Raw genomic sequence first — 23803 nt, 5'->3', positions numbered from 1 at the left:
CTTAGAACCAGTGGCAACCATAAAAAGCCGACAAAATTCGGATCACCAGGCATGACAACAGCCACACGTCGCGCCATACCATTACCCTCGCCATTCGTCGAGTATGTGGACACGCGGTATGTTGTACGTGCAGTGCTGCCAACCCTTTCGAACAAAAAAGTAATAGAACGTACTTAAAAACTTCGTAAAAATTATTTAAAATTCTATTTTTTTCGCCCATCCAATGTACCCAACTTTCCTCCTTATTGTTTATTTTGTCGCACAGACCTGTATTTGTTTGTCGCTTGGACTTTATGTAGAAAATATAGTTTTTTCGCTTACACTTTAAGCAGAAAGTTTTTATAGTTATTTTCGTAAACTTACTATTTTTAGAAAGTGTTTGAAACTAATTAATTTGGGGAAGGATTCATGACCCCCATGATCTGCCCCTTGTAAAGGTCCGTGCTTGTCTTATTAGTATTCGCTCTAATTCATTCGCCGTGCGCTAAATGGCATTATATATTGTAAACCTGGCACCCTTTTATAATGGCAACACTGGTTTTTTTTCGACTTGACAAGACAAATTGACAATTGACATTTCTTTGTTTTCGAATTTCGTTTGCGTTTGTTTGTTGCTTCGTGTGAATGCTTGGTTTGATTTAAATTTTCTGCATGCAAAATATAAATCAAATTAAAGAAATTAACTTTTTGAGCGAACAATCAATGCAATAATGTCGGGTTGTGATTCTCAAAAGTCGGAAATCGCAAAGGACAATGTATCTACCAATTCGATTGATGAGGGTTTGCCGAGGGAACTGAGTCAGCTAAGTCTTTCCAGTGCATCAAGTCAAGATGAATATTTTTGTGATAAAGGGCATTCGGAAATAACTTTAAAAAATATTTTTGGATATTATCAAGCACAAAAACTTTGCGATGTAGCCCTTATCGCCGGCGGAAGCAGGTAAGCATTGTACTCGAATCTTTTGTTCTTCGAATAAGAAAGAGTATCATGAAACTTTTTAATTATTATCAGTATTTTTTTAATTAATTATTTTATCTGCCAAGATCTATATTAGTAGCCTAACATCTCTATCACATTAAATAAAATAAAGCTATAAATTTTAATAGATTTTTAAAATTAAGTACTGTATAGTAGTCATTTGTAACATATATAGCATTTATCTCTGAATAAAAAATGTGTATACATCTCATTACATGAGATCTTATAATACATTTTAAGAAATAATAATTTCTTTGTGCATATCTTTATTTTAAAATTTTGTATAAAAAATGATTTTAAGATTGAACAACTTAATTTAAATTTATTGAGATGGCCTGACTATTATGATAGTAGATTGTTATACATTTTTTCCACACTGCCTTATTTTGATTCTTTCTTAAATACTTATGAGCTGTTCTTGCGATGGTCAATAATTTCCAAATTACTTTAATAGGAACACTTAAGCTTGTCACTACCTATTGAAATAAAATAGAAGAAAAATTATTAACAAAGGAGAGAGTAAACTGTTTTGTTTTAGTATATTTATAGTTCTATAAGGATATCAAGCTTTGTTTACTGTGTTCAGCATGGCAACAAAGGTGCTAAATTTTAATAACATAAAATTCAACTTATAAAAGTGATGCTTCACTGACTGAGAGTCTGTATGTACAGCAATAAAAAGAAACCCCCATAGTTTTGTTACTGCTAACATAATAAATTATCTATTTTATAAACCACCCGATAGGGAAAACCCATGTATGATTCAAATGTGATAAACTTTTGCCAATGGTCAGATATTCCGAAATATATGTAGTTGTAAATGAAATTATTTTAAAAATAAAAGGACTATTAAAATTAAAGTATAGTTTTCTAGATTTATAAGTTATATAAATATAAAGTAAGTCCTTTGATCTGTTATAAATAGGTAATTTATTTCTTAAATAACTCTTTTTCCCAACAGAATCCCAGCACACAAGCTAGTGTTAGCGTCCTGCAGTGAATACTTTGCAGCAATGTTCACAGGGTCCTTGAGAGAAGCTCAGTTGACTGAAATAACTCTGGAGCGAGTTGACTCACAATCACTCCAGGCACTTGTACATTACTGCTACACTGGGACTATAGGTATATCATTGTCTTACAAATTCTTCCTTATATGTCACTCAGCTAAATATAAACAGACTGAACTTCACATTGTCTGCATTATTAACTTGTCTTGCCATGTATGTATGTACAAAGTTGTTTCTTTGTCTAATACAAATATTAAATATGAGTAACTGAACAAGCTGTTTATTAGAGTATAGTAATATTTTATATCAAAGCTAATTATGCTAGAGTTATGTATATATTTCATTTTAAATTGAGAAAACAGTGAAACATCAAAATCACACGCTTATACTATGGTTTTCACAAAGTTGTTGTTTAGAAATTAAAAACTGTAAAGGCAAATATCATATTCTCCCTACATATCTAAGAGTTCTTTAAAAATATGTTCTTAAGTGTGTGAAGTCTTCTAATCTGCCCTTAACTAGTGTGGTGGACTATAGCCTAAAGTCTCCTCACTTTGAATGGATATACGTGCCCAGCAAAGGGGCAATAATGGATTGACACCAAAGTAAATAAAAAATTATATATGACTACTATGCGTGTGGTAATATGTAAAAATGTATTTCATTTTAGAGCTAAGAGAAGAAACTGTGGAGATGCTACTGTCTACAGCTAGTTTGCTACAGTTGAATTCAGTTATGAATGCTTGTTGTGCCTTTCTCAACAAGCAACTCGACCCTTGCAACTGTTTAGGCATTGCGTTGTTTGCCGAACAACAGTCCTGCATGTCATTGCACAAAAGTGCTTTGGAGTACACATATCAACATTTTATGCAGGTAATTTTCTACAATTAGACAAAGCCATGTGTTGTATATAAGTATAGTCCACATAAAACTGCTAGTCTGTCCTGAATATACAAAAATAAACGCCTCTCCATAGTAAATTGTATGACTACACCTGCTCGCAATAACTTTAGAGCGGACTAGCAGTTTGGCGCGGACCATACCCTCATCCCCCTTTTATGTTCAAAAACGCAAATGTTTTGATAAATCTAGCAACAACTAAGTTAACTGAACAAATGAAGGGTTGTCTTCACTGTGATCAAAAGCTTAAAATAATCTCATAGTGCCCTTTTATCGTGACAAGAGAAAGAGACTTAAATATCATTATGTACTAAGATGAGTAAAATACATAGATTGATCACTCGTAACAAGAAAGTATAACCAACCAGTTATCAGAATTGAAATTGTAGCATAAATCAAGTTTTGCCACATCTCCATTCTAAATGTTTGAAATATTTATTTTTTTAATTAATTTTAAGTGGCTTTATTCAATTTCAAGGAGGTGAAGTATCTTTCTATTTTAATTATCAACAATTAAGTATTGCAAATGAATAATTGCATACAAGGAATTTCTTTAACATTTCAGGTTGTGAAACACCAAGAGTTCCTATCACTCCAAGCTGACCAATTATCTAGCTTACTGAAATCTGATGATCTCAATGTAGTTTCTGAGGAGAATGTGTTTGAAAGTCTCATGACTTGGGTGCAACATGACACAACAATAAGGGAGAAACATTTGCCCACTTTATTGAAGTTGATAAAACTGCCATTGTTGTCATCTGAGGTAAGTAATGCAACAATGATAATAAAAATATCCTTAAAAAAAGAATGATCTCATCAAAATAGTTTTGATAGATAAGCTCTAAACGGTAAACGGATAATATATATCTATATAGAGTATTATTTGATCTCCATTCAATTGTGATGGTTCTTTGGCATAAATTATATTAAATTCAGAGTAAAATTTGATAAATTTTACTTAATAAGATATTAAAGGATTGCTATTGTTAATTTTAAAATTTTCAGTATTTAATTGATAAAGTTGAACAAGCATGTGGCAATGTAACTGAATGTCAACCATTGATTATGGAGGCTGTGAAATGGCATTTACTACCTGAAAGACGATCTCTCTTATTTTCGCATAGGACAAGACCTAGAACTTCCACTATCGGACGACTTTTAGCCATTGGGGGCATGGATGGTTTCAAGGTATTTATACAAAATTATTTATTAGTAAATACGATTAAAATACTTACCATATACCATACTTACTTATGATGTGGTGTACTTAAGAATATATATCCCAAAAAAAATCTGTAATTTTTAGGTTGTCTCAATAAAAACCTTTATAAATGAGATTAACTACTTTTACGATTAATCATAATAAAATGCTAATGATACAAAATTGTATAAATACATAGCTTTTATTAACACGTTCAATGCCAATACAATTTCATTAATTCCTTCTGTAGTGCCGCCTATATTTACATATTATAACATTGGACTCGCCCAGCAAGTCGCCAGAATATGAACGAAATTTATATCGACTCGCAAGGCGAGTCATTGGCTCTGAACGTGTTAAAATATAATTTTATATCCAGGGTGCAAGTAACATGGAGATGTATGACCCCCGCACCAACACTTGGACACCGTTTATGAGAATGGGTGCCAGGAGACTGCAGTTCGGAGTGGCGCTGATGCAGAACAAGCTTATTGTTGTTGGTGGCAGAGATGGACTGAAAACTCTCAATACGGTATTTTACACTTAATAAAATAAGACTTTGAATGTCTGAAAATTTAAAGTTTGTGATAAACAGCACAAGGCTTGTCCCCCATGTGAACATAAAATATGCCATGATTACGTGTAGCTTACTGGCGTTTTTTCTTTTTTTTTTACTTTTTGTTAACAATATAACAATTTAAAAATATATTTAATTGCATTGCCGTTGAATATGAAAGGAAAACTAGACTATTGCATAGCTCCCATGCTCAGGCAGCAGATGACACAACGTTTGGTTTTAACGCGTACTAAAACTAAAACAACTATTAAGTTCGCCCCGGTCCGGCCCGGCCGTATTACTAGCATCGAACCGTGAGAAAATGCCCCATTTCTTTTTACAGCGAGCTAGGCTTGTTCATTGCTCATTCAGGCCCTATAAGTACGTTTAGAACAAAAAAAATGTTAAAGGCCATTTATGTATTAGCGTCATCTTGTACAAATATTGGTAAAAACAAATATTTTTGTACTATACACAAGCATACGCATACACGTGTACTAGATCCGTATCTACGCATGTGTAACATTATAAAGTAAGTGTATTAATTATCCACTCATCACTCATTACCGACAATGTTGCTGAGGAAATGCAAGTATTAGCATATTATTACGATCGTAAATTCCGAAACATGCGTTACATAGACGTTTTAATGATGGATTTATAACCATTGGAGGTTTCCTATCTTTCATAACAAACCCGGTACCCGGTTTCATAACAAATTGCAAACTCGACGGCATTTATTATACGTTTTAGAGCAATTAAAATATTACACAATAGTTTGTTTATCCAATATAAGGCTTTTCTTTAACTCCTCATACATAGCAAATAGATTTGATAAACCATAAAATTGAAACATAAAGTTATAACCGGTTATTATATATGTTAATGTGAATGATTTTCCTCAATTTGAAGACCTACCTTACCTCCCTTCCCAGACATACACACATGCCCACAGACACGCATATATATGTGGGCGCTCATATCCTAACATATACAGCAGGGCCGGATTAGGAGGTCTCGAGGCTCTGGGGCTACGAAGGAGCGACACCTTTAATTATTTTCCAAAGAAAAAGAACTCTTTTTCCATCAACTCTTTCAAAATTGTATTTCCAATTAATAAATAAAATTCGATAAAGGATATCTCAATTTGTTAAGTGAAAATATACGAAATGCGAAAAAATTCTGTTTGGGAAAAAAACCTAAAAGTTGCAGGCCCGTCATTGCATGGATATTTTTTACTTCCATCGTTTCTTGCGGAGGCCCCAGGGCAGGAGCCTCGACGGTTCTTCCCAAATTCGGTCCTGGAGACAGACTAGCACGATGCGCCTCTCGCCCGGCAGGTGGAGTGCTTCGACCTGACGTCGCTGAGCTGGAGCACGCTGGCGCCCATGAACACGCACCGGCACGGGCTGGGCGTGGCCGTGCTCGGCGAGGGGGCCAACTCGCCGATATACGCCGTCGGCGGACACGACGGCTGGATTTACCTCAACTCCGTCGAACGGTCAGTGGAAAACGTATTTATTTGTTTTAATTCATCACCGACCCATTACAGTCCCGCTGCTGGACCCGGGTCTCCTCTCAGACTGAGTAGGATTAAGCCATCGTCCACCGCGCTGGACGAATGCATATTGGTAGATTTCACATACCTTTATTTTTTTATTTGTTTTAATTATATGAGTATATTTGTACATTGTTTCTAAATAATATAGTAAAGATAAATTAACGAGCAATATTAAAGCAATTAAATAAAATTCATTCCATCCTTTTTTTATGTGTAAACTGCTACACATAAAGGTAGCATCGAATTAATGTACTAAAATATTATAAACGATCATAATTCTGTACGCGATCCTATACGGCATCGTCAAGCTTGGTTTTTCAGCTTTAGCACAGAAATCTAATACATACTCCCCTATATTTTTGCATTAGTGTCATCAAAAAAAATGTGAGCCGTCACGGGACGCCTGGCAGATGTGAAACATCGACATTATTTTGTAAAAGTAATATGCAGAAAATAACATATTGTGATAGGAACTAAATATGTCATAATGATAAAATAAAATATTACGATTTTTTTCCAGATAACGATGACTATTTATTGAATAAACATTTATTTTCATTAAATATAAAAATTTACGAATTTATTTCAAATCGTGACTACTTAATTTTGCGCATGGTGACGCGTCGCCACACCGTACACACTACTGCATATAGACTGTATATATATACCATCGTATAGCGTGGCCACGGCATGCGTCGCCACGCCAGAAATCGGTTTTACGTGCGGCTATATACGTTTCACATCAAAATTGTTGACAAATAAGACCGTACCGAATTTTTCAGTATTAAGAGCTAAGTAAATAGCAGTAACCAATTTAGTTCATAGTTTTCATAAATGTGTAAAATTAAATGCATGCTATAAATCAATTTTACCTAACCTTCTTAATTTCCGTTTGTTTAATCAGATACACGATACGATTTACAAACAAAGATCAGTCAAGTAAACAAACTTCATATGTGAAATATTAAACAATCAAACAGTACTACTCATATTCAATAATAAAATTTGTTTACACAACTGTTACTTAGTATTGTTTCGCAGATAATATACGTTAACCAATGTAGCGAAATACATGAAAGTAATTGTATATCACAAACTTTGAGATTAATTATATTTTCAAGCCACTAAAAATATAATATACTGCAGTCGGCTCTGTTACATCAAACGCTAATCGGAATGATTGTGACATTATGCATAATATCCCTTCAGCTTTTCTATGTAATATCGAGGCGGTCACTAGAGGACGATATGGGCAACATGCGAACGTTTACTTACGTGCGCTTATTTACACTGTACATAAAAATAATTTATACAGTACTTAAATCGCATTTATGCAGTTCTTACAATGAACTTATGTAGTGTTTGCAATTTGTGAGATTTATCAAAGATGTTTTAAGTACGAACGACGAATTCGTACTTGGCCAGTGCGCTGACCATAAGGTTAAACCCCTGTTACTTTGGGAGGAGACTCGTACACTTTTTTTTATAATATAGGAGTAGCAGACGAGTATGCAGTCGACCTGATGGTAAGTACATAGTTACTACCGTCCAACGACATCCGTAATCAACCCCAGTTAGGATTAGACATTCCTACCCGAGGTCGGCCACAGATGCGCCGCTAACCCTGGGGACTAAGCTGGAACACCTCGGATAAGTATGTCTTCCTTATCACACTCTTCAAACCAAACCACAGTAGCGCTTAATTATATTGTTACTGTTATGAGATAGAAATAGGTGTGACGGTGGTGCCGCCGGATTCGAATCACAAAGGGTTCTACTACCTTCATTTATTGATAATATTATACCAAACAGTGCTTAAAATCTCCTCATATGTACACAGTTGGGACGCGTGCTCGCGCACGTGGACGATGGTGTCGCCGATGTCGGGCGCGCGGAGCACGTGCGGCGTGGCGGCGCTGCGCGGCCGCCTGTACGCGGTGGGCGGCCGCGACGGCGGCGCCTGTCTCCGCTCCGTCGAGTGCTACGACCCCGCCACCAACCACTGGGCGAACTGTGCGCCGATGACGCGACGTAGGGGCGGCGTTAGTGTGAGTATAATGTTCTTTTATACGCCTATTAAAGCTAACACAGTATAGTTATCGCCAAACTGCTAGTCCTCTCTAAAGTTGTTGCGAGCAAGTGTTTTACGCGGACTATAACACAGTAATTAGGATTTCTTTAGAGGTCCTTAAGTGCTTTATAAACTTGAATAATAATAGGGTTGTTAATTTGGTAGTACAAGTGTTATATACAGGGTGAATTTTTAAAACGGGCCTTCAGGGCCAAATCCGAAGCTATAAGGATTAGCGAAAAATGCTGAAAGGAGTTACGAGGCCGATTTTGATAAAAACTAAAACTGCATCATTAGTTTTTTAAAATATTTTTTTCCTTAGCCGGGAATCGAACGAGTTCATTTTGAAAAAAATGACACCTCTATATTATTCCACTATCTGATAGTGTCGCTTATAAGGATCAAATTCTGGGAAGTAATGTTATGTGACAAATTAAAGGAAAAGGAAAATTTTGAAGAAAATACGTATTTTTCCATACATTGGCATACTAATCCTTAAGGATTATACATAACAAATGATTTATGTATAATTCATTAGAAACAGACATAAGTCATACCATTGAAGAATTTTTTGGTTAATCAACTAATTATTCGATGTTATGACTATGATATACGGCTTAGTATGAGAAAGTAATAGTTTGGCAAATAAGTTACCGCCGTTTTTAGGATTGATTTTTTTAAGGAAATTAGATAACTGATTAAATAGTAAATTCTTATTGTTTGTTGATTACAACTTCGTTTCAACGTTAAATATGATTTTCTATATCTCTTTTTTTAGTAATCACTTGGATTTGACTCTAAAAGGTAATTCTCGCGAATTGTCAACTTTACATCTGTATTAAACAATACTCCGCCCATAGCAAGTAAATCTATTTTAATGGTCTTAAAAATAACCTTAGCTAAGTCGGACATAAAAATATAAATTATTGGAAAACAAAATGTCCATTTCGAATGATTAGAAACATTGAGCCAAAAAAAATGATAATACACGAAATGTTTAAATTGATGAATGGCGGGAACTTAACTGCCAAATTAATATGAAAAAATATGTATTTTCTTAAAATTGAGGCTTTTCTTTTAGTTTGTCATTTATCATTACTTCCCAGATTTTGATCCTTATAAGCAACACTATCAGATAGTGGAATAATATAGAGGGTGCATTTTTTTTTCAAAATGAACTCGTTCGATTCCCGGCTAGGGAAAAAGTTATTTTAAAAAAGTAATGATGCAGTTTTAGTTTTTATCAAAATCGGCCTCGTAACTCCTTTCAGCATTTTTCGCTAATCCTTATAGTTTCCGATTTGGCCCTGAAGGCCCGTTTTAAAAATTCACCCTGTATAATGTTGTTTTCTAATTCGTCATTTTAAAATAAAAAAAAAATATTTTCAGTCGGCGTCGTAATCTTATTTAGATTCTAAACTTTTTACGAAAGATACAAAAAAGTGAAAAAAATATAAGCAGAGACACTTAACCTATTGAAGTTATTTATTAAGTATTATTTGCCTATTGCTAATTCATAGGACAAGAAAGAAATTAATAACTTGAAATGTAAGTATGCAAGCATAGACGTGCACATGCATATGTACGTACGTGGGTAGTAATTTATCAGCATACTATAAACTTATATAAACAAAATGCACAAACCACTTTTATTCAAATTTTAATGAGCATTTAATTTATATTATCATAGGTGTGCGCGGCGAACGGCTACCTGTACGCGCTGGGCGGGCACGAGGCGCCCGCGAACACGGTGGGCGGGCGGCTGGCGTGCGTGGAGCGCTACGACCCGCTGGCCGACGCCTGGCTGCTGCTCGCGCGCCTGTCCTACGGCCGCGACGCCATCGGCTCCGCGCTGCTCGGCGACCGGATCGTGGCCGTCGGTACGTGCACGGCTACTGTATCACAGGTGTACGGCCACGGCTGCCTGTACGCGCTGGGCGGGCACGAGGCGCCCGCGAACACGGTGGGCGGGCGGCTGGCGTGCGTGGAGCGCTACGACCCGCTGGCCGACGCCTGGCTGCTGCTCGCGCGCCTGTCCTACGGCCGCGACGCCATCGGCTCCGCGCTGCTCGGCGACCGGATCGTGGCCGTCGGTACGTGCACGGCTACTGTATCACAGGTGTACGGCCACGGCTGCCTGTACGCGCTGGGCGGGCACGAGGCGCCCGCGAACACGGTGGGCGGGCGGCTGGCGTGCGTGGAGCGCTACGACCCGCTGGCCGACGCCTGGCTGCTGCTCGCGCGCCTGTCCTACGGCCGCGACGCCATCGGCTCCGCGCTGCTCGGCGACCGGATCGTGGCCGTCGGTACGTGCACGGCTACTGTATCACAGGTGTACGGCCACGGCTGCCTGTACGCGCTGGGCGGGCACGAGGCGCCCGCGAACACGGTGGGCGGGCGGCTGGCGTGCGTGGAGCGCTACGACCCGCTGGCCGACGCCTGGCTGCTGCTCGCGCGCCTGTCCTACGGCCGCGACGCCATCGGCTCCGCGCTGCTCGGCGACCGGATCGTGGCCGTCGGTACGTGCACGGCTACTGTATCACAGGTGTACGGCCACGGCTGCCTGTACGCGCTGGGCGGGCACGAGGCGCCCGCGAACACGGTGGGCGGGCGGCTGGCGTGCGTGGAGCGCTACGACCCGCTGGCCGACGCCTGGCTGCTGCTCGCGCGCCTGTCCTACGGCCGCGACGCCATCGGCTCCGCGCTGCTCGGCGACCGGATCGTGGCCGTCGGTACGTGCACGGCTACTGTATCACAGGTGTACGGCCACGGCTGCCTGTACGCGCTGGGCGGGCACGAGGCGCCCGCGAACACGGTGGGCGGGCGGCTGGCGTGCGTGGAGCGCTACGACCCGCTGGCCGACGCCTGGCTGCTGCTCGCGCGCCTGTCCTACGGCCGCGACGCCATCGGCTCCGCGCTGCTCGGCGACCGGATCGTGGCCGTCGGTACGTGCACGGCTACTGTATCACAGGTGTACGGCCACGGCTGCCTGTACGCGCTGGGCGGGCACGAGGCGCCCGCGAACACGGTGGGCGGGCGGCTGGCGTGCGTGGAGCGCTACGACCCGCTGGCCGACGCCTGGCTGCTGCTCGCGCGCCTGTCCTACGGCCGCGACGCCATCGGCTCCGCGCTGCTCGGCGACCGGATCGTGGCCGTCGGTACGTGCACGGCTACTGTATCACAGGTGTACGGCCACGGCTGCCTGTACGCGCTGGGCGGGCACGAGGCGCCCGCGAACACGGTGGGCGGGCGGCTGGCGTGCGTGGAGCGCTACGACCCGCTGGCCGACGCCTGGCTGCTGCTCGCGCGCCTGTCCTACGGCCGCGACGCCATCGGCTCCGCGCTGCTCGGCGACCGGATCGTGGCCGTCGGTACGTGCACGGCTACTGTATCACAGGTGTACGGCCACGGCTGCCTGTACGCGCTGGGCGGGCACGAGGCGCCCGCGAACACGGTGGGCGGGCGGCTGGCGTGCGTGGAGCGCTACGACCCGCTGGCCGACGCCTGGCTGCTGCTCGCGCGCCTGTCCTACGGCCGCGACGCCATCGGCTCCGCGCTGCTCGGCGACCGGATCGTGGCCGTCGGTACGTGCACGGCTACTGTATCACAGGTGTACGGCCACGGCTGCCTGTACGCGCTGGGCGGGCACGAGGCGCCCGCGAACACGGTGGGCGGGCGGCTGGCGTGCGTGGAGCGCTACGACCCGCTGGCCGACGCCTGGCTGCTGCTCGCGCGCCTGTCCTACGGCCGCGACGCCATCGGCTCCGCGCTGCTCGGCGACCGGATCGTGGCCGTCGGTACGTGCACGGCTACTGTATCACAGGTGTACGGCCACGGCTGCCTGTACGCGCTGGGCGGGCACGAGGCGCCCGCGAACACGGTGGGCGGGCGGCTGGCGTGCGTGGAGCGCTACGACCCGCTGGCCGACGCCTGGCTGCTGCTCGCGCGCCTGTCCTACGGCCGCGACGCCATCGGCTCCGCGCTGCTCGGCGACCGGATCGTGGCCGTCGGTACGTGCACGGCTACTGTATCACAGGTGTACGGCCACGGCTGCCTGTACGCGCTGGGCGGGCACGAGGCGCCCGCGAACACGGTGGGCGGGCGGCTGGCGTGCGTGGAGCGCTACGACCCGCTGGCCGACGCCTGGCTGCTGCTCGCGCGCCTGTCCTACGGCCGCGACGCCATCGGCTCCGCGCTGCTCGGCGACCGGATCGTGGCCGTCGGTACGTGCACGGCTACTGTATCACAGGTGTACGGCCACGGCTGCCTGTACGCGCTGGGCGGGCACGAGGCGCCCGCGAACACGGTGGGCGGGCGGCTGGCGTGCGTGGAGCGCTACGACCCGCTGGCCGACGCCTGGCTGCTGCTCGCGCGCCTGTCCTACGGCCGCGACGCCATCGGCTCCGCGCTGCTCGGCGACCGGATCGTGGCCGTCGGTACGTGCACGGCTACTGTATCACAGGTGTACGGCCACGGCTGCCTGTACGCGCTGGGCGGGCACGAGGCGCCCGCGAACACCGCTGGCCGACTCGTAACAATAGATTAATTGTAATTTTGTGCGTTTGTATGATAATCTGCCTGTTTGTTATGTAAAAATAGGTTAAATTATTTACATGTATATATTACACTTTTAAGGTGGTCGACTCCGGCGCCAGCACCGCCAAGCCTATTTCTGCCTTATCTTTAAGCGCTGCTGTGTTCCGGTTTGAAGGGTGTGGCAAGGGAGACATACTTTTCCGAGGCATTCCAGCTTAATCCTCAGAGGATGTGGCGCATCTGTGGCCGCGCTCAGAGAGATCAGAGGCTCCGAGATCTGGGGTTGATTACAGATGTCCATGGGCAGCAGGAGCCACTTACCATCAGGTGGACTGCATTCTCGTCTGCTACTCCTATATTACTTAATTATACGATTAATGTGTATGCGTGTTTAAGGCACAAGTAAGATGCGTGTTTGTTGCAGGCGGCTACGACGGCAAGCAGTACCTGTGCGTGGTGGAGGTGTACGACGCGGAGGCGAACTGCTGGCGCAAGCTGGCGCCGCTGAGCGCCGGGCGCGCGGGCGCCGCCGTCGTGGCCGTGCCGCCGCCGCGCGCGCTCTGACGCAAGGCGCGCCTGCTCGAAGCGCTATATATACTCACGGAACATCTACGATAGTGCGCCCCCCACCTAAACTTAACGTTCTTAACCACAACTGATCTATGCTCCTAATCGGTGTTCTGCTTTCTAGCCTTAGTATGAGTTTATCTTTAATTAATTTAAGCTGCGTCTCATTTAACATCAGATAAAATTGCAACTAAACGTAAGATAAAAAAAATATTGTAAGATATCGTAAGATAAAAAAAATATCTTATACCGAGCTCAATAACAATATCGATTTTAGAATTGTGATTTTACTTCATAAACGAACTACCGAAGTAACTATAGGCGTTTCCTGTAAATGTATATAGAAACAATCAATATCCATAGAATAAACTCATATTAAGACTAACGAGGCCAAGAGAATAAAAGGGGAAGAATGGGGGGATTTATATCTTAGTGAGGGTAACTGCCACGACAGGCGTGGCTGTGCCGTTTCTGCGCGCGCTTCGACGCAAGGCGCACCTGATCGAGACGCTCTACATACTCATGGGACACTACTGTATACTGCGATAATGCGCCCCCACACCACCGACGGTAATGCGGATAACAATAAACATATGTGGTACTATAAAAGTCCGAAATGCAGCAAATCTTAGGATTTACCAATAAATTTAAGATTTTAGGCATTTTAGGCGTTTACAGTAACATATACATCAAATGCGTGATTTGTATTCGTGAGGCCGCAACTAAGTATTCGCGTAGATCGTCCACTGACGCCCGTCAATAATCAATATATCCAATGTTAAGACCACCAAAAATCCACACTAGACATCGTTAAATTTCAATCGTTGGTAGATAAACATTGGATAGATTAGTTATTAATAACAGACTTGAATTGTCACTACTGATATCGATATTCCGCGATAGCGATATATTCGACATCAATCAAACTCATATTAAGACTGTCAAGAGTGTCGCCATACTATTATCGGAATGGGAAGGAAGGGGGGACTAGCATATGGAATTGTGGCTTTTGCATTTCTGGGGGAGCATAATGATATCTCTACATCGATCATAAATATTAAACGTAAATCATTTATTATTCGAAAGTGTTAAGAAAGACATAAATCAAGATCTCTCTTATTATGTTTATGAAACCTATGTTAGGAGATATTTTGGAGCTCAAAGGGCATGAGAGACTAAATTTTATTATTATGATCATACAACAAAAAGGAATAATAAACCAAATGTATGTGGGTGATTCTGGAGTCTATAACAATCGCTGCAAAAAAATAATATGAGCAGGGGCTTAATTGTGTCTCATTTGAGACTCTCAAATTAGATGAGCGTGGCTACATATCGCGGATCCACTGTTGCCAACTCTACTGGTTTAACAGTCGATTTACTGTTTTTTTCCATGCCATCCCTGTTTTCTGTTCTAATCCCCCTCTTTACTGTTTTATCGAGTCATCTAATATAATGCGCCAATGACCCTGTATAGGTCCTGTATACTCTTTGGTTTTGATTATTGTTTTTTTTGTCTAACAAATACGTTCTGATGACTTTTCGGCAACTGTTTTTCTGCAATTTACTGTTTTCTACAGTTTTTTTTACGACAATCGACTGCTTTTGAAGTCGGAAGGGTTGGCAACTATGCGCTGCTCGCATTCGGCGGGCTTGCCCCGCGGGTGTCAGGCGCATGTTATAGCGTACGCTCTAAATGCAACCCAAAAGGTCTTATTTATCAACATGGCTAGAATATTAGTAGTAGTACTAGTAAAAAATAATTTGGGTTGAATTGACAATTTGTGATAAGTCATTTCTAAATTACTGTTTAATTATTTAAATCAAAATATAATAACAATTTGAGAATCGGTCATAGCGTTTGTAATTAATATTTTCGCTACAGGTAACAAATGAGAACCTCGAAAAAAAAACAACAAAATTAAAATCATTCGCACATAATTAACGTGTTCATAGATGCAACTATTTTCACTACATTCACGTAATATGCGTAAAGAAATTACTGCTTTTTGATCTCATTTTCAAGTGAAATTATAAAAAACGTTTACTACTTATAGAGACTGGTAAACAATTCGTTCAACTAGTGTGGACGTTGATATTAGAATAAGTGTGCTATATATTAAGGTATATTTTTATTATCTATGTACTTACACGATTAAATTTAGTAATTAATCAAAATTTAAATAAATTCATAAATATATAATTTCATTCATCCAGGCAACTAACATATCAACTGTACTGTGCAAACGATATGCATACTATTAAACCGCCAATGTTGCAGGCCAAACAATTAGATTTAAAATTTATTTTATAACGATGTATGGAAACAACGCCAGTTTTGTAATCACTAACAGTTGTGAAACACTTACACGTTGGCGATGTTGCCACCTGCCCTTTATAACATTGTAATTGGCCCTTCCGTATAGTTAAATACATTGTTTCTTTGGTGTAGACTACTTCGTAGCCGTATAACCATGTCCTTTATAGCGGAAGCCCCAAAGTATTGATTGTTAGAAATGAAAAGGACAAATAAATAGCTACAGCTAATTTGCTGATAACGTCGAGATGACATCTCGTTGCCTTGACATTGTTAGGGCCTTTATTTCGCTTAATAACTATTAAAATAATGCTGTCTAGCAATAGATATATTGATATTGCACAAATCATCACCATCATCATTGTAGTCATAAATTTATTTTTGTAGTTTCTTAAAAAATGTTTGTAACGAATTAATGGTATAATTGATGTTATCTATGGAATTAACAGTAAGATTCTGGTAAAAGATAGTGTTATCAGTAGTTTGGTTGGTTAAACACAGTAGCTATAATTGACGCACATTTAAATTGATTAAAAGCTTTTAAAATATGGTGTTATTGTAATAAAGTATTATTTTCTTACTTATTATTATAGTTAAATTCTGTAGGACATTGTATTATTTCTAATGGATTTTCATACTATCGAAGTCACGTAAAATTGTCGCTATTTCGTTACTTTGAGAAAAATATGCAATATCCAACCACTACTATTCCTTATTAATATTTACTCCGTACTTATTTGGTAATAAGACTTCCTTTTTTCTTGACTTACTAGTTCTTCAAGTTTTTCTCTTTTGTTATGCTTATTTTTTACACGCACATAATATTTGTAGATGTTAAGGGTCAACATACATAAAAGCGTCGCAATGTACTATCTTAACGAACGCTGTTTGAAGTTAAGTTACTGAAACCATTTTTCAAGCAAGCTCCGGAATGCGTTGCGCGATGCTTGACGCAAATTTCTGCGTTGCGATACGTGACATCGCCGATTATAGCGATGCGGCACCGCAACGCTTTTATGTGTATCGGCCCTAAGACTATCATGTATCCAATGTGAACTAAGATGCTACTAGTAGGTACATTATATACTATATTATATCTTCATGTAATTACTAACATTTATTCCTAAAGCATTTACCAACATACCCTTTAATGACGTTACATTATTTAAATTAAAACAGTATTATTTTAAATAAGATTGCTAACAACTTAATTCGAATTTATTTTTATTTTGATAAATAATCTGTGATGTTAGTGCTAGAAAATTGCTAAGATTGTGAATTGGCTCATCATTATAAAGAGGGTATATTTATAAATTTCTTTGTAATTCTGATAGATATATTTTATTCTTTATTGTATTCTTTTGTTTTTATTCTCCTTTCTAGAGTACAAAAATTGATCGCACTGTGAAGTGTAGAGGTAAGGAGATACTCCAAAATGGCGCTTGTGTACGTAAAGATTATAAAATGAATTGAGTTGAAAATGTAATAATTTCGGTGACTAACGCCACCCTTATTTATTGACTTTCGACGGACACTTCATAAGACGGTACTCCTTAGTCTTTACCTCTATACTCTATAGTTATTTACGAATTAATGTGTCACGTTTGTACACAGTATAAATTATATTTTATAATATTTTGCGTTAATCATCAATGTACTTTTTATACTTAAACGGCCACTGTAAACTATGTTTTTCGCAAAAAAAAAAATTTTTCAAAATTATATTTTTATGGTAAGTTAATAGAGTCACTGCTGTCTTTTATTTGATTTGCCTTTTTGTATCTCATTCAGTATATTTTAATCTTTTTACACCTTTATATAAAATATTATACACAAATGATAAATTGTGTCACCCCATCAACTTTGTATCAATTTACATAATTATAGAGTAGAAACATAGATAATGTTGTGTGCATTAAATTGTAATATTTTTTATATTCCTAATGATCTTACTACATTCAACTATTACGTCGTGATAAGGAGTATATTATTCTTAAGATAATTAGAACAGTATACATTTAAATATTGTAAGATGTGCTTCTTAGTTATTAATTCACTATATTTTTGGACACTACTCATAATTGGAATATAGGAACTAATTATGTTGCACCAATATCCTATCAGAAAGTACCCAGTTTTTGCAATTTGAAATGAGTTTAATCACAGACCTGTATTGTACCTAGCAGGTCTGTGAGGTGAATACTATAAATTTTAAGTTACAAATGAATTGATTATTCTAGGTGTCCCAAAAATGTAATATTCAAGCTATAATTTGTATCTGAAAATAAACATATTACCTATTCCTGTAGAAGTGACACTACGTAGATTTTAGTATGTGTAGTGTCAAACAAGTAATCATTATATAATTACGTACATAATTCAATGGAAAATGTATTAATTCCACTACTTATAAACTTAGCTTAGACATTTATATTCAATGTGATATCTAATAAAATAGTGTCTCGAAAAGGTTTTTCTTTCACAAACCCTTTAAATACCGTTTTGAAATTCTTTGGGGAATGAAGATCCTCCTATCTGTTTGATTTTTATGAATAAATATAACTTACTCCTATATATACACATGTTCGCAAGTTGAATGTGTTTTGTGACTAGGTACAGAACTAGTCTCAATGTATCAATTAATTTTTAGCATTATCATACAACATACTATACATAATGCCAAGGAGAATACCACCATCGTGTAGGTGGAACGTCCAAAGTTCAGTTAACTACTAAACAGTTTTTAAATACTTCCTTTGTCTCACGAGGCATACACATTGACATGATTTTGATATTTATTAAGTATATTTAGAATATAGGTTTGCCAGATTTTAAAAGTGGCTGATATACAGTAGTTTGTCGATTCCCAGTAAAATTACGCAAAATCGATATTGTAGCATATTTCTGGAACTATACAGTATACATTCAAAAAAATCTTTTTTTTTATTCTATCTTCGCTGACATTATATGTATGTTATAAGTCTTATATAGGTTTATAGGTTACAATACTCTTTGGTTATAAGTTTATGTCTTGGCTTTACGTTTACTCTTTAGTCTGTGTTAATTGTCTATGGGCATTGTATGGCTGCGATAGGAAAAGGAATACAGAGAAAGACATTTTAATTTTTGAGTTCTCTGAGTTTGATCTTGTTTAAATTGAATAAGTTATACATCACTGACTAAAAATGGCTTTACACATACCAAAAGCGCCGGGTGTGCCCCAAATGATGAAGGAAGGAGCTCGGGTGAGTCAATAATTCTATCATAACCAATAAGATCATGTGTGCCCGGTGGGACCGTATGATTTCCTTTATGCAAATATTTCTTACATTTAAACTTCTTTTGTTAAAAAATTTATATAATATTCAACATTATGGCCAAAACTATAATTTCCATTTCAAATATACTCTGAAATGTATATATTTCATTTTTTAAACTAAGTCACTTGACTGCAATAAAAATGTGAATTCGTCAAGAAGTACGTACGTGCTTTGCGAAAATTTAAAAATTTTAACATACAATTTTATTATTTTAAAAAAAAAGTGCATCTTAAAGAATTCGACTTAAATATGACTATACAAAACGCCACTTATTTGCAGATGTACTCGGGTTTGGAGGAGGCGGTCTACCGCAACATAAACGCTTGTAAACAGTTTGCTCAAAGCGTGCGTTCAGCTTACGGCCCGAATGGCATGAACAAACTGATCATAAACCATATTGATAAACAGTTCATTACCAGTGATGCTGGAACTATAATCAGGGAGCTAGATGTTGAGCATCCTGCTGCTAAACTCATGGTACTTGCGAGTAAAATGCAGGATGATGAAGTTGGTGATGGCACAAACTTCGTCATTGTACTCTCCGGAGCTCTTCTCGAGGCTGCCGAAGAATTGTTGCGCTTGGGAGTAACCACCAGTGAAATAGCAGAGGGATATGAAAGAGCCCTCGACAAATGCCTCGAAATTTTACCAGAACTTGTTTGCCATGAAATAAAGGACTACAAAAACCCAGCTGCAGTTATACCTGGCATCAAACCCTCAATTATGTCTAAGCAGTACGGATATGAAGATTTCATTGCTGAGTTGGTAGCTAAGGCTTGTGTGGGTATATTGCCTGAAAAAACTACATTCAATGTTGATAATGTCAGAATATGCAAGGTAAAGTAAAATAACAGATATCATTGAATTTTTAGATGATACCAAACTTAAAATGAATTGTCTAATAATTTTTAAATTTCATTTGTTTTGTTCTTAGATCCTTGGAGCAGGTCTTTTGCAGTCTGAAGTTCTATCAGGAATGGTCTTTAAGCGTGAAGTAGAAGGAGACATCACATCTGCAACCAAAGCCAAAGTGGCCATTTACTCCTGCCCAGTGGACATAACACAAACAGAGACAAAAGGCACCGTGCTCATCAAGTCTGCAGATGAACTTCTGAATTTCAGCAGAGGGGAAGAATCCCTCCTGGAGAAACAAATCAAAGATATTGCTGATGCAGGTGTCAAAGTTATTGTCGCTGGTGCTAAATTTGGTGATATGGCTCTGCATTACCTGAACAAATATGGAGTCATGGCTGTGCGCCTCAACTCTAAATTTGATTTGCGTCGCTTGGCAAAAACTGTCAATGCTACTGTAAGTATAATAAAAATAATTCATTGATTAATTAAACTACTGAATTATAAATATTTGCAGAACGCAAAATTATAAAATCACATTTAAGCGCAATATAGATGTTATCTACATGATATATATGTTAAATACATAAAATGTTTTGTTTTAACTAGGTTCTGCCAAGGTTGACCACACCCACAACTCAGGAGCTAGGGTACTGTGATACAGTTCATGTTGATGAGGTAGGAGACACTCGTGTTGTAGTATTCTGCATGGAAAGTGCCGAATCTCGCATTTCCACTGTTGTTATCAGAGGCTCCACGGATAACTACATGGATGATATTGAGAGGGCTATTGATGATGGTGTCAATACATTCAAGGGTATTGCGAGGGATGGAAGGTAATTATTCTTTTATCATCAATTTTTTTTTAGAAAATTGCAAATTAGTATATTGTCCACATGTGGCTAAATAGTCCATTAGTGACCGAAAGATATCTATAACATCATATGGATGAACAAAGATTATACCAGATTGTGATGTGCCACTCCTGAGCTATTGAGTCCACACAAACAATAATTAGTGGATGTGTGTTGGGTATGTTATTTTTTAAAATTCATTATATTCAATAATTTATAGGTTTGTTCCTGGCGCTGGAGCTACGGAAATAGAATTGGCACAAAAACTTCTTCAGTACGCAGACACATTGCCAGGACTTGAGCAGTATGCTGTTCGGAAATTTGCTGTGGCCCTTGAGAGTATCCCACGCGCCTTAGTTGACAACTCCGGTGCAAATGCTACTGATGTTATCAACAACATCTATAAAGCACACAGGGTAAATAATATTTAATGTTCTTGCATTACCAATTTGATTACTCCCCTCTAAAAATAAAACATCACAATCAATAAAGTCCGAATTTTTTTACGAAATATATACTTGTCTGTTACATCTTCTAATATTTACTTATCTTTTTACACAGGAAGGTAACAAAAATGCAGGATTTGACATTGAATCAGAAAACAATGGTATATGTGATGCCAAAGAAAGGGGTGTACTCGATGCATATGTTCTAAAGAACTGGGGGCTGAAATACGCCGTTGAAGCTGCTACTACCATCCTGAAGGTTGACCAAATAATAATGGCAAAGAGAGCGGGTGGACCTAAGCCTAAAGCACCAGCAGGAAGTGATGATGAATCTTAAGTGCTACTGTAATCACCATAGAATTCGCTAGAAGTATTTTCTTTCATGATTTAACAATATAACATTTTATTTAATGCTTTATTGCACTTTGCTGCAGGTATCCTGCTTTATTTTGTCAGTCATTAATGACTATTAAATAATTAATAAATTAACAATAATGTGTTTTATTTGTGTATGTCAATAGATGTATAATAGTGTGTAGAACATAAGCCTGGTAAAAAAGTTGTTAACCCCAGAATAAAAATGGGAACTATGTGTTCGGCATGTCACTTCAAAACATTGTAATATTTTAATGGATAAGTAATTCACGTCATGGTAAAATGGAAAAATAGAGGTTTGATGTACAGTAATACCACACAAATAAATAACTGATTATCCTATATGGACTACTATACTCTTTGGGTCCAAGCTTCAATACCAGAAAATCAAAAGTATGGTTAAGTTTCTTGATTGTGCACCAGGGCATAAAAATCGTTTCGTAGCAAACTAATAGACCTGACAAAATTCGTACCCCCTTAGAATTAATAAATGTAGTGTCCAGTTATTAGCTAATTTTTATATTTGTATAATGAATGCGATATAAAATAAATGATTGTAAAGTAAATTTTGCTATTTTGTTTTACATATTGAAATAAAAGATCACGGCTCCAGGTGATGTTCCAAAAAGAGCCTTTAGTAAGCCAAGTCGTATGTAGCGGATGCATTAAATTAGAATACGGTTATTTAAATAGTACATTACAATACGAGGACGAAAAATTTTTTTCTGACAAGTGTGAGTTTGCAGGCCGAGCCGCAGGCGAGGACTGCAATCACACGAGTCAGAAAAACATTTTTCGTCCGCGTGTTGTATAAAATTTTATATTACGGGGTCGGAAATGGGGGTTTTGCGCACGCGAAGCGTGCGTAAAACGTCAATTTACGCACGCCGTGATATAAAATATGTTTTAATACTGGCTTTATTTAAGAGTTATGCGATTAGAAAAAGTTAAGAGTGTCATTTCGATAATGTCATCCATCTGGACCATCTGTCAAATTCATAGTTTCGTTTCGTTTGCTTGGCTTGACAGGTGAAAGAAGTGTTTTCGTGCATTGCAAATTAATATTTTTCCCTGTACTTGAATAAATCGTAATTCTTACTTGAAATTAAGAAAGAAACTAAATCTGAGTTAAATATTATTGTATTGAAACCGTATTAAATTCATAAGGGAGTTGCTATTTATTTAAGCAAAATGTCTTCATACAAAGTAAGTAAACACAAACTTCTTGTTTTATCATATTATAAGATAAATATTAATCTTTATCTTACTATTAATATTGCAACGAGTTCTGTATGAATGAATTGGGGAATTCATACTCTAACTTCTTGTATCTACTGCAAGGTCGTGTCTGCGTTAATTCATAAATACTTGTATAAAATAAGTTAATTTTGATCGAATAATAAGTGAAAAATGTAGTTTAATTAAAAAAAAAGCTACCTGAAATAGATAGTTTTTGTCAAAAATGAGTTGTGACATGTTTTTATTCAATGGCTTGCAATATTTTCTTTCCAGCCTATTGACTCAAAAAGAGAAGAATTCAGGCGTTACTTGGAAAGAGCTGGAGTCATGGATGCTCTAACAAAAGTCCTGGTAAGCCTTTATGAAGAGCCCGATAAGCCCGAGGATGCTTTGGAATATGTCCGTAAGCACTTGGGCACTGACGGTGGGGAAGATGAGTTAGAAGCTGCAAGAGCCAGGATAGCTGAGCTGGAAGCCGAAAATGCCCTTTTGAAAGGCGAAACAGCTCCCACAGAAGGATAAGATTCTTAGTACAAAATTGTCATTTGATCTCTACAATGATCTCAATCTCAAATAGAAACTATCCACGTTGATTCTGAAGATGTATAACTTAGTGTTAATGATACCAGAGATTAATAATTTGGTTATTAATTAAGTTTAGTTTATGTGTAGTACTTACACAATTAAATTTTAGTTGAAGTTACTGCCTTTTTTTCTTATCATCTCATTTAAAGTGAAACTATCTCCAGAAAACTAAGAGAGAAAAATAATATTGTCAATAAAGGACATGTGGTGAACTTTATCAGAGTAGTATCTTTTATATTAATATTTCAGGCCAAGATTATCATTACTTACATCCATTGCAATGAACTGTCTATTTGGTTGCACTTGTCAGGATTTGAGAACAATAAAACAATGAACAGCTTTCATTACTCAAGTTTCTTACTTTTGAAGGTTTCCCCCTCGAAAACAAAAAAAAAAAGGTACACAGATCTTGTAACAAACATAAAATCATGTACTAA

The 23803-nt window shown here is 39.2% G+C and overlaps 3 protein-coding genes across 3 annotated transcripts; all 3 read left to right on the top strand.

The window, feature by feature from the left end:
- The first annotated feature begins 576 nt into the window (after positions 1-576).
- Positions 577-14657, top strand: LOC140744934 (kelch-like protein 5). The gene is made up of 10 exons (XM_073076657.1): positions 577-940; positions 1941-2101; positions 2657-2859; positions 3452-3649; positions 3892-4074; positions 4467-4619; positions 5984-6144; positions 8045-8252; positions 9966-10155; positions 13236-14657. Exons 1-10 carry the CDS (start codon positions 711-713, stop codon positions 13373-13375), a joined length of 1827 nt encoding a protein of 608 aa, XP_072932758.1. The 5' UTR covers positions 577-710; the 3' UTR covers positions 13376-14657.
- Positions 14658-18746: 4089 nt separating this feature from the next.
- CCT8 (chaperonin containing TCP1 subunit 8) lies at positions 18747-21662 on the top strand. The gene is made up of 6 exons (XM_073076656.1): positions 18747-18940; positions 19295-19852; positions 19950-20324; positions 20477-20703; positions 20942-21137; positions 21283-21662. Exons 1-6 carry the CDS (start codon positions 18881-18883, stop codon positions 21502-21504), a joined length of 1638 nt encoding a protein of 545 aa, XP_072932757.1. The 5' UTR covers positions 18747-18880; the 3' UTR covers positions 21505-21662.
- An 864-nt stretch (positions 21663-22526) lies between these two features.
- Positions 22527-23484, top strand: LOC140744931 (c-Myc-binding protein). Its single transcript, XM_073076655.1, has 2 exons — positions 22527-22748; positions 23055-23484. The coding sequence occupies exons 1-2, from the start codon at positions 22734-22736 to the stop codon at positions 23301-23303; spliced, it is 264 nt and encodes an 87-aa protein (XP_072932756.1). The 5' UTR covers positions 22527-22733; the 3' UTR covers positions 23304-23484.
- Positions 23485-23803: the final 319 nt, after the last annotated feature.

This window comes from Epargyreus clarus, unplaced genomic scaffold (assembly GCF_041222505.1).
Source record: "Epargyreus clarus isolate Ecla_fem2 unplaced genomic scaffold, WU_Ecla_fem_2.2 ptg000009l, whole genome shotgun sequence".
Lineage (NCBI taxonomy): Eukaryota > Metazoa > Arthropoda > Insecta > Lepidoptera > Hesperiidae > Epargyreus > Epargyreus clarus.
This window is presented reverse-complemented; position numbering and strand designations above follow the sequence as displayed.

What these genes read in the sequence shown, in the direction of transcription:
- LOC140744934 (XM_073076657.1), top strand. Translation starts at nt 711, where the DNA reads ATGTCGGGTTGTGATTCTCAAAAGTCGGAAATCGCAAAGGACAATGTA. An exon ending in GGGGCATGGATGGTTTCAAG is followed by an intron (nt 4,075 to 4,466) that starts GTATTTATACAA and finishes TTTTATATCCAG; the next exon opens with GGTGCAAGTAACATGGAGAT. An exon ending in GACTGAAAACTCTCAATACG is followed by an intron (nt 4,620 to 5,983) that starts GTATTTTACACT and finishes CTCGCCCGGCAG; the next exon opens with GTGGAGTGCTTCGACCTGAC.
- CCT8 (XM_073076656.1), top strand. Translation starts at nt 18,881, where the DNA reads ATGGCTTTACACATACCAAAAGCGCCGGGTGTGCCCCAAATGATGAAG. An exon ending in ATAATGTCAGAATATGCAAG is followed by an intron (nt 19,853 to 19,949) that starts GTAAAGTAAAAT and finishes TTTTGTTCTTAG; the next exon opens with ATCCTTGGAGCAGGTCTTTT. An exon ending in GGTATTGCGAGGGATGGAAG is followed by an intron (nt 20,704 to 20,941) that starts GTAATTATTCTT and finishes AATAATTTATAG; the next exon opens with GTTTGTTCCTGGCGCTGGAG.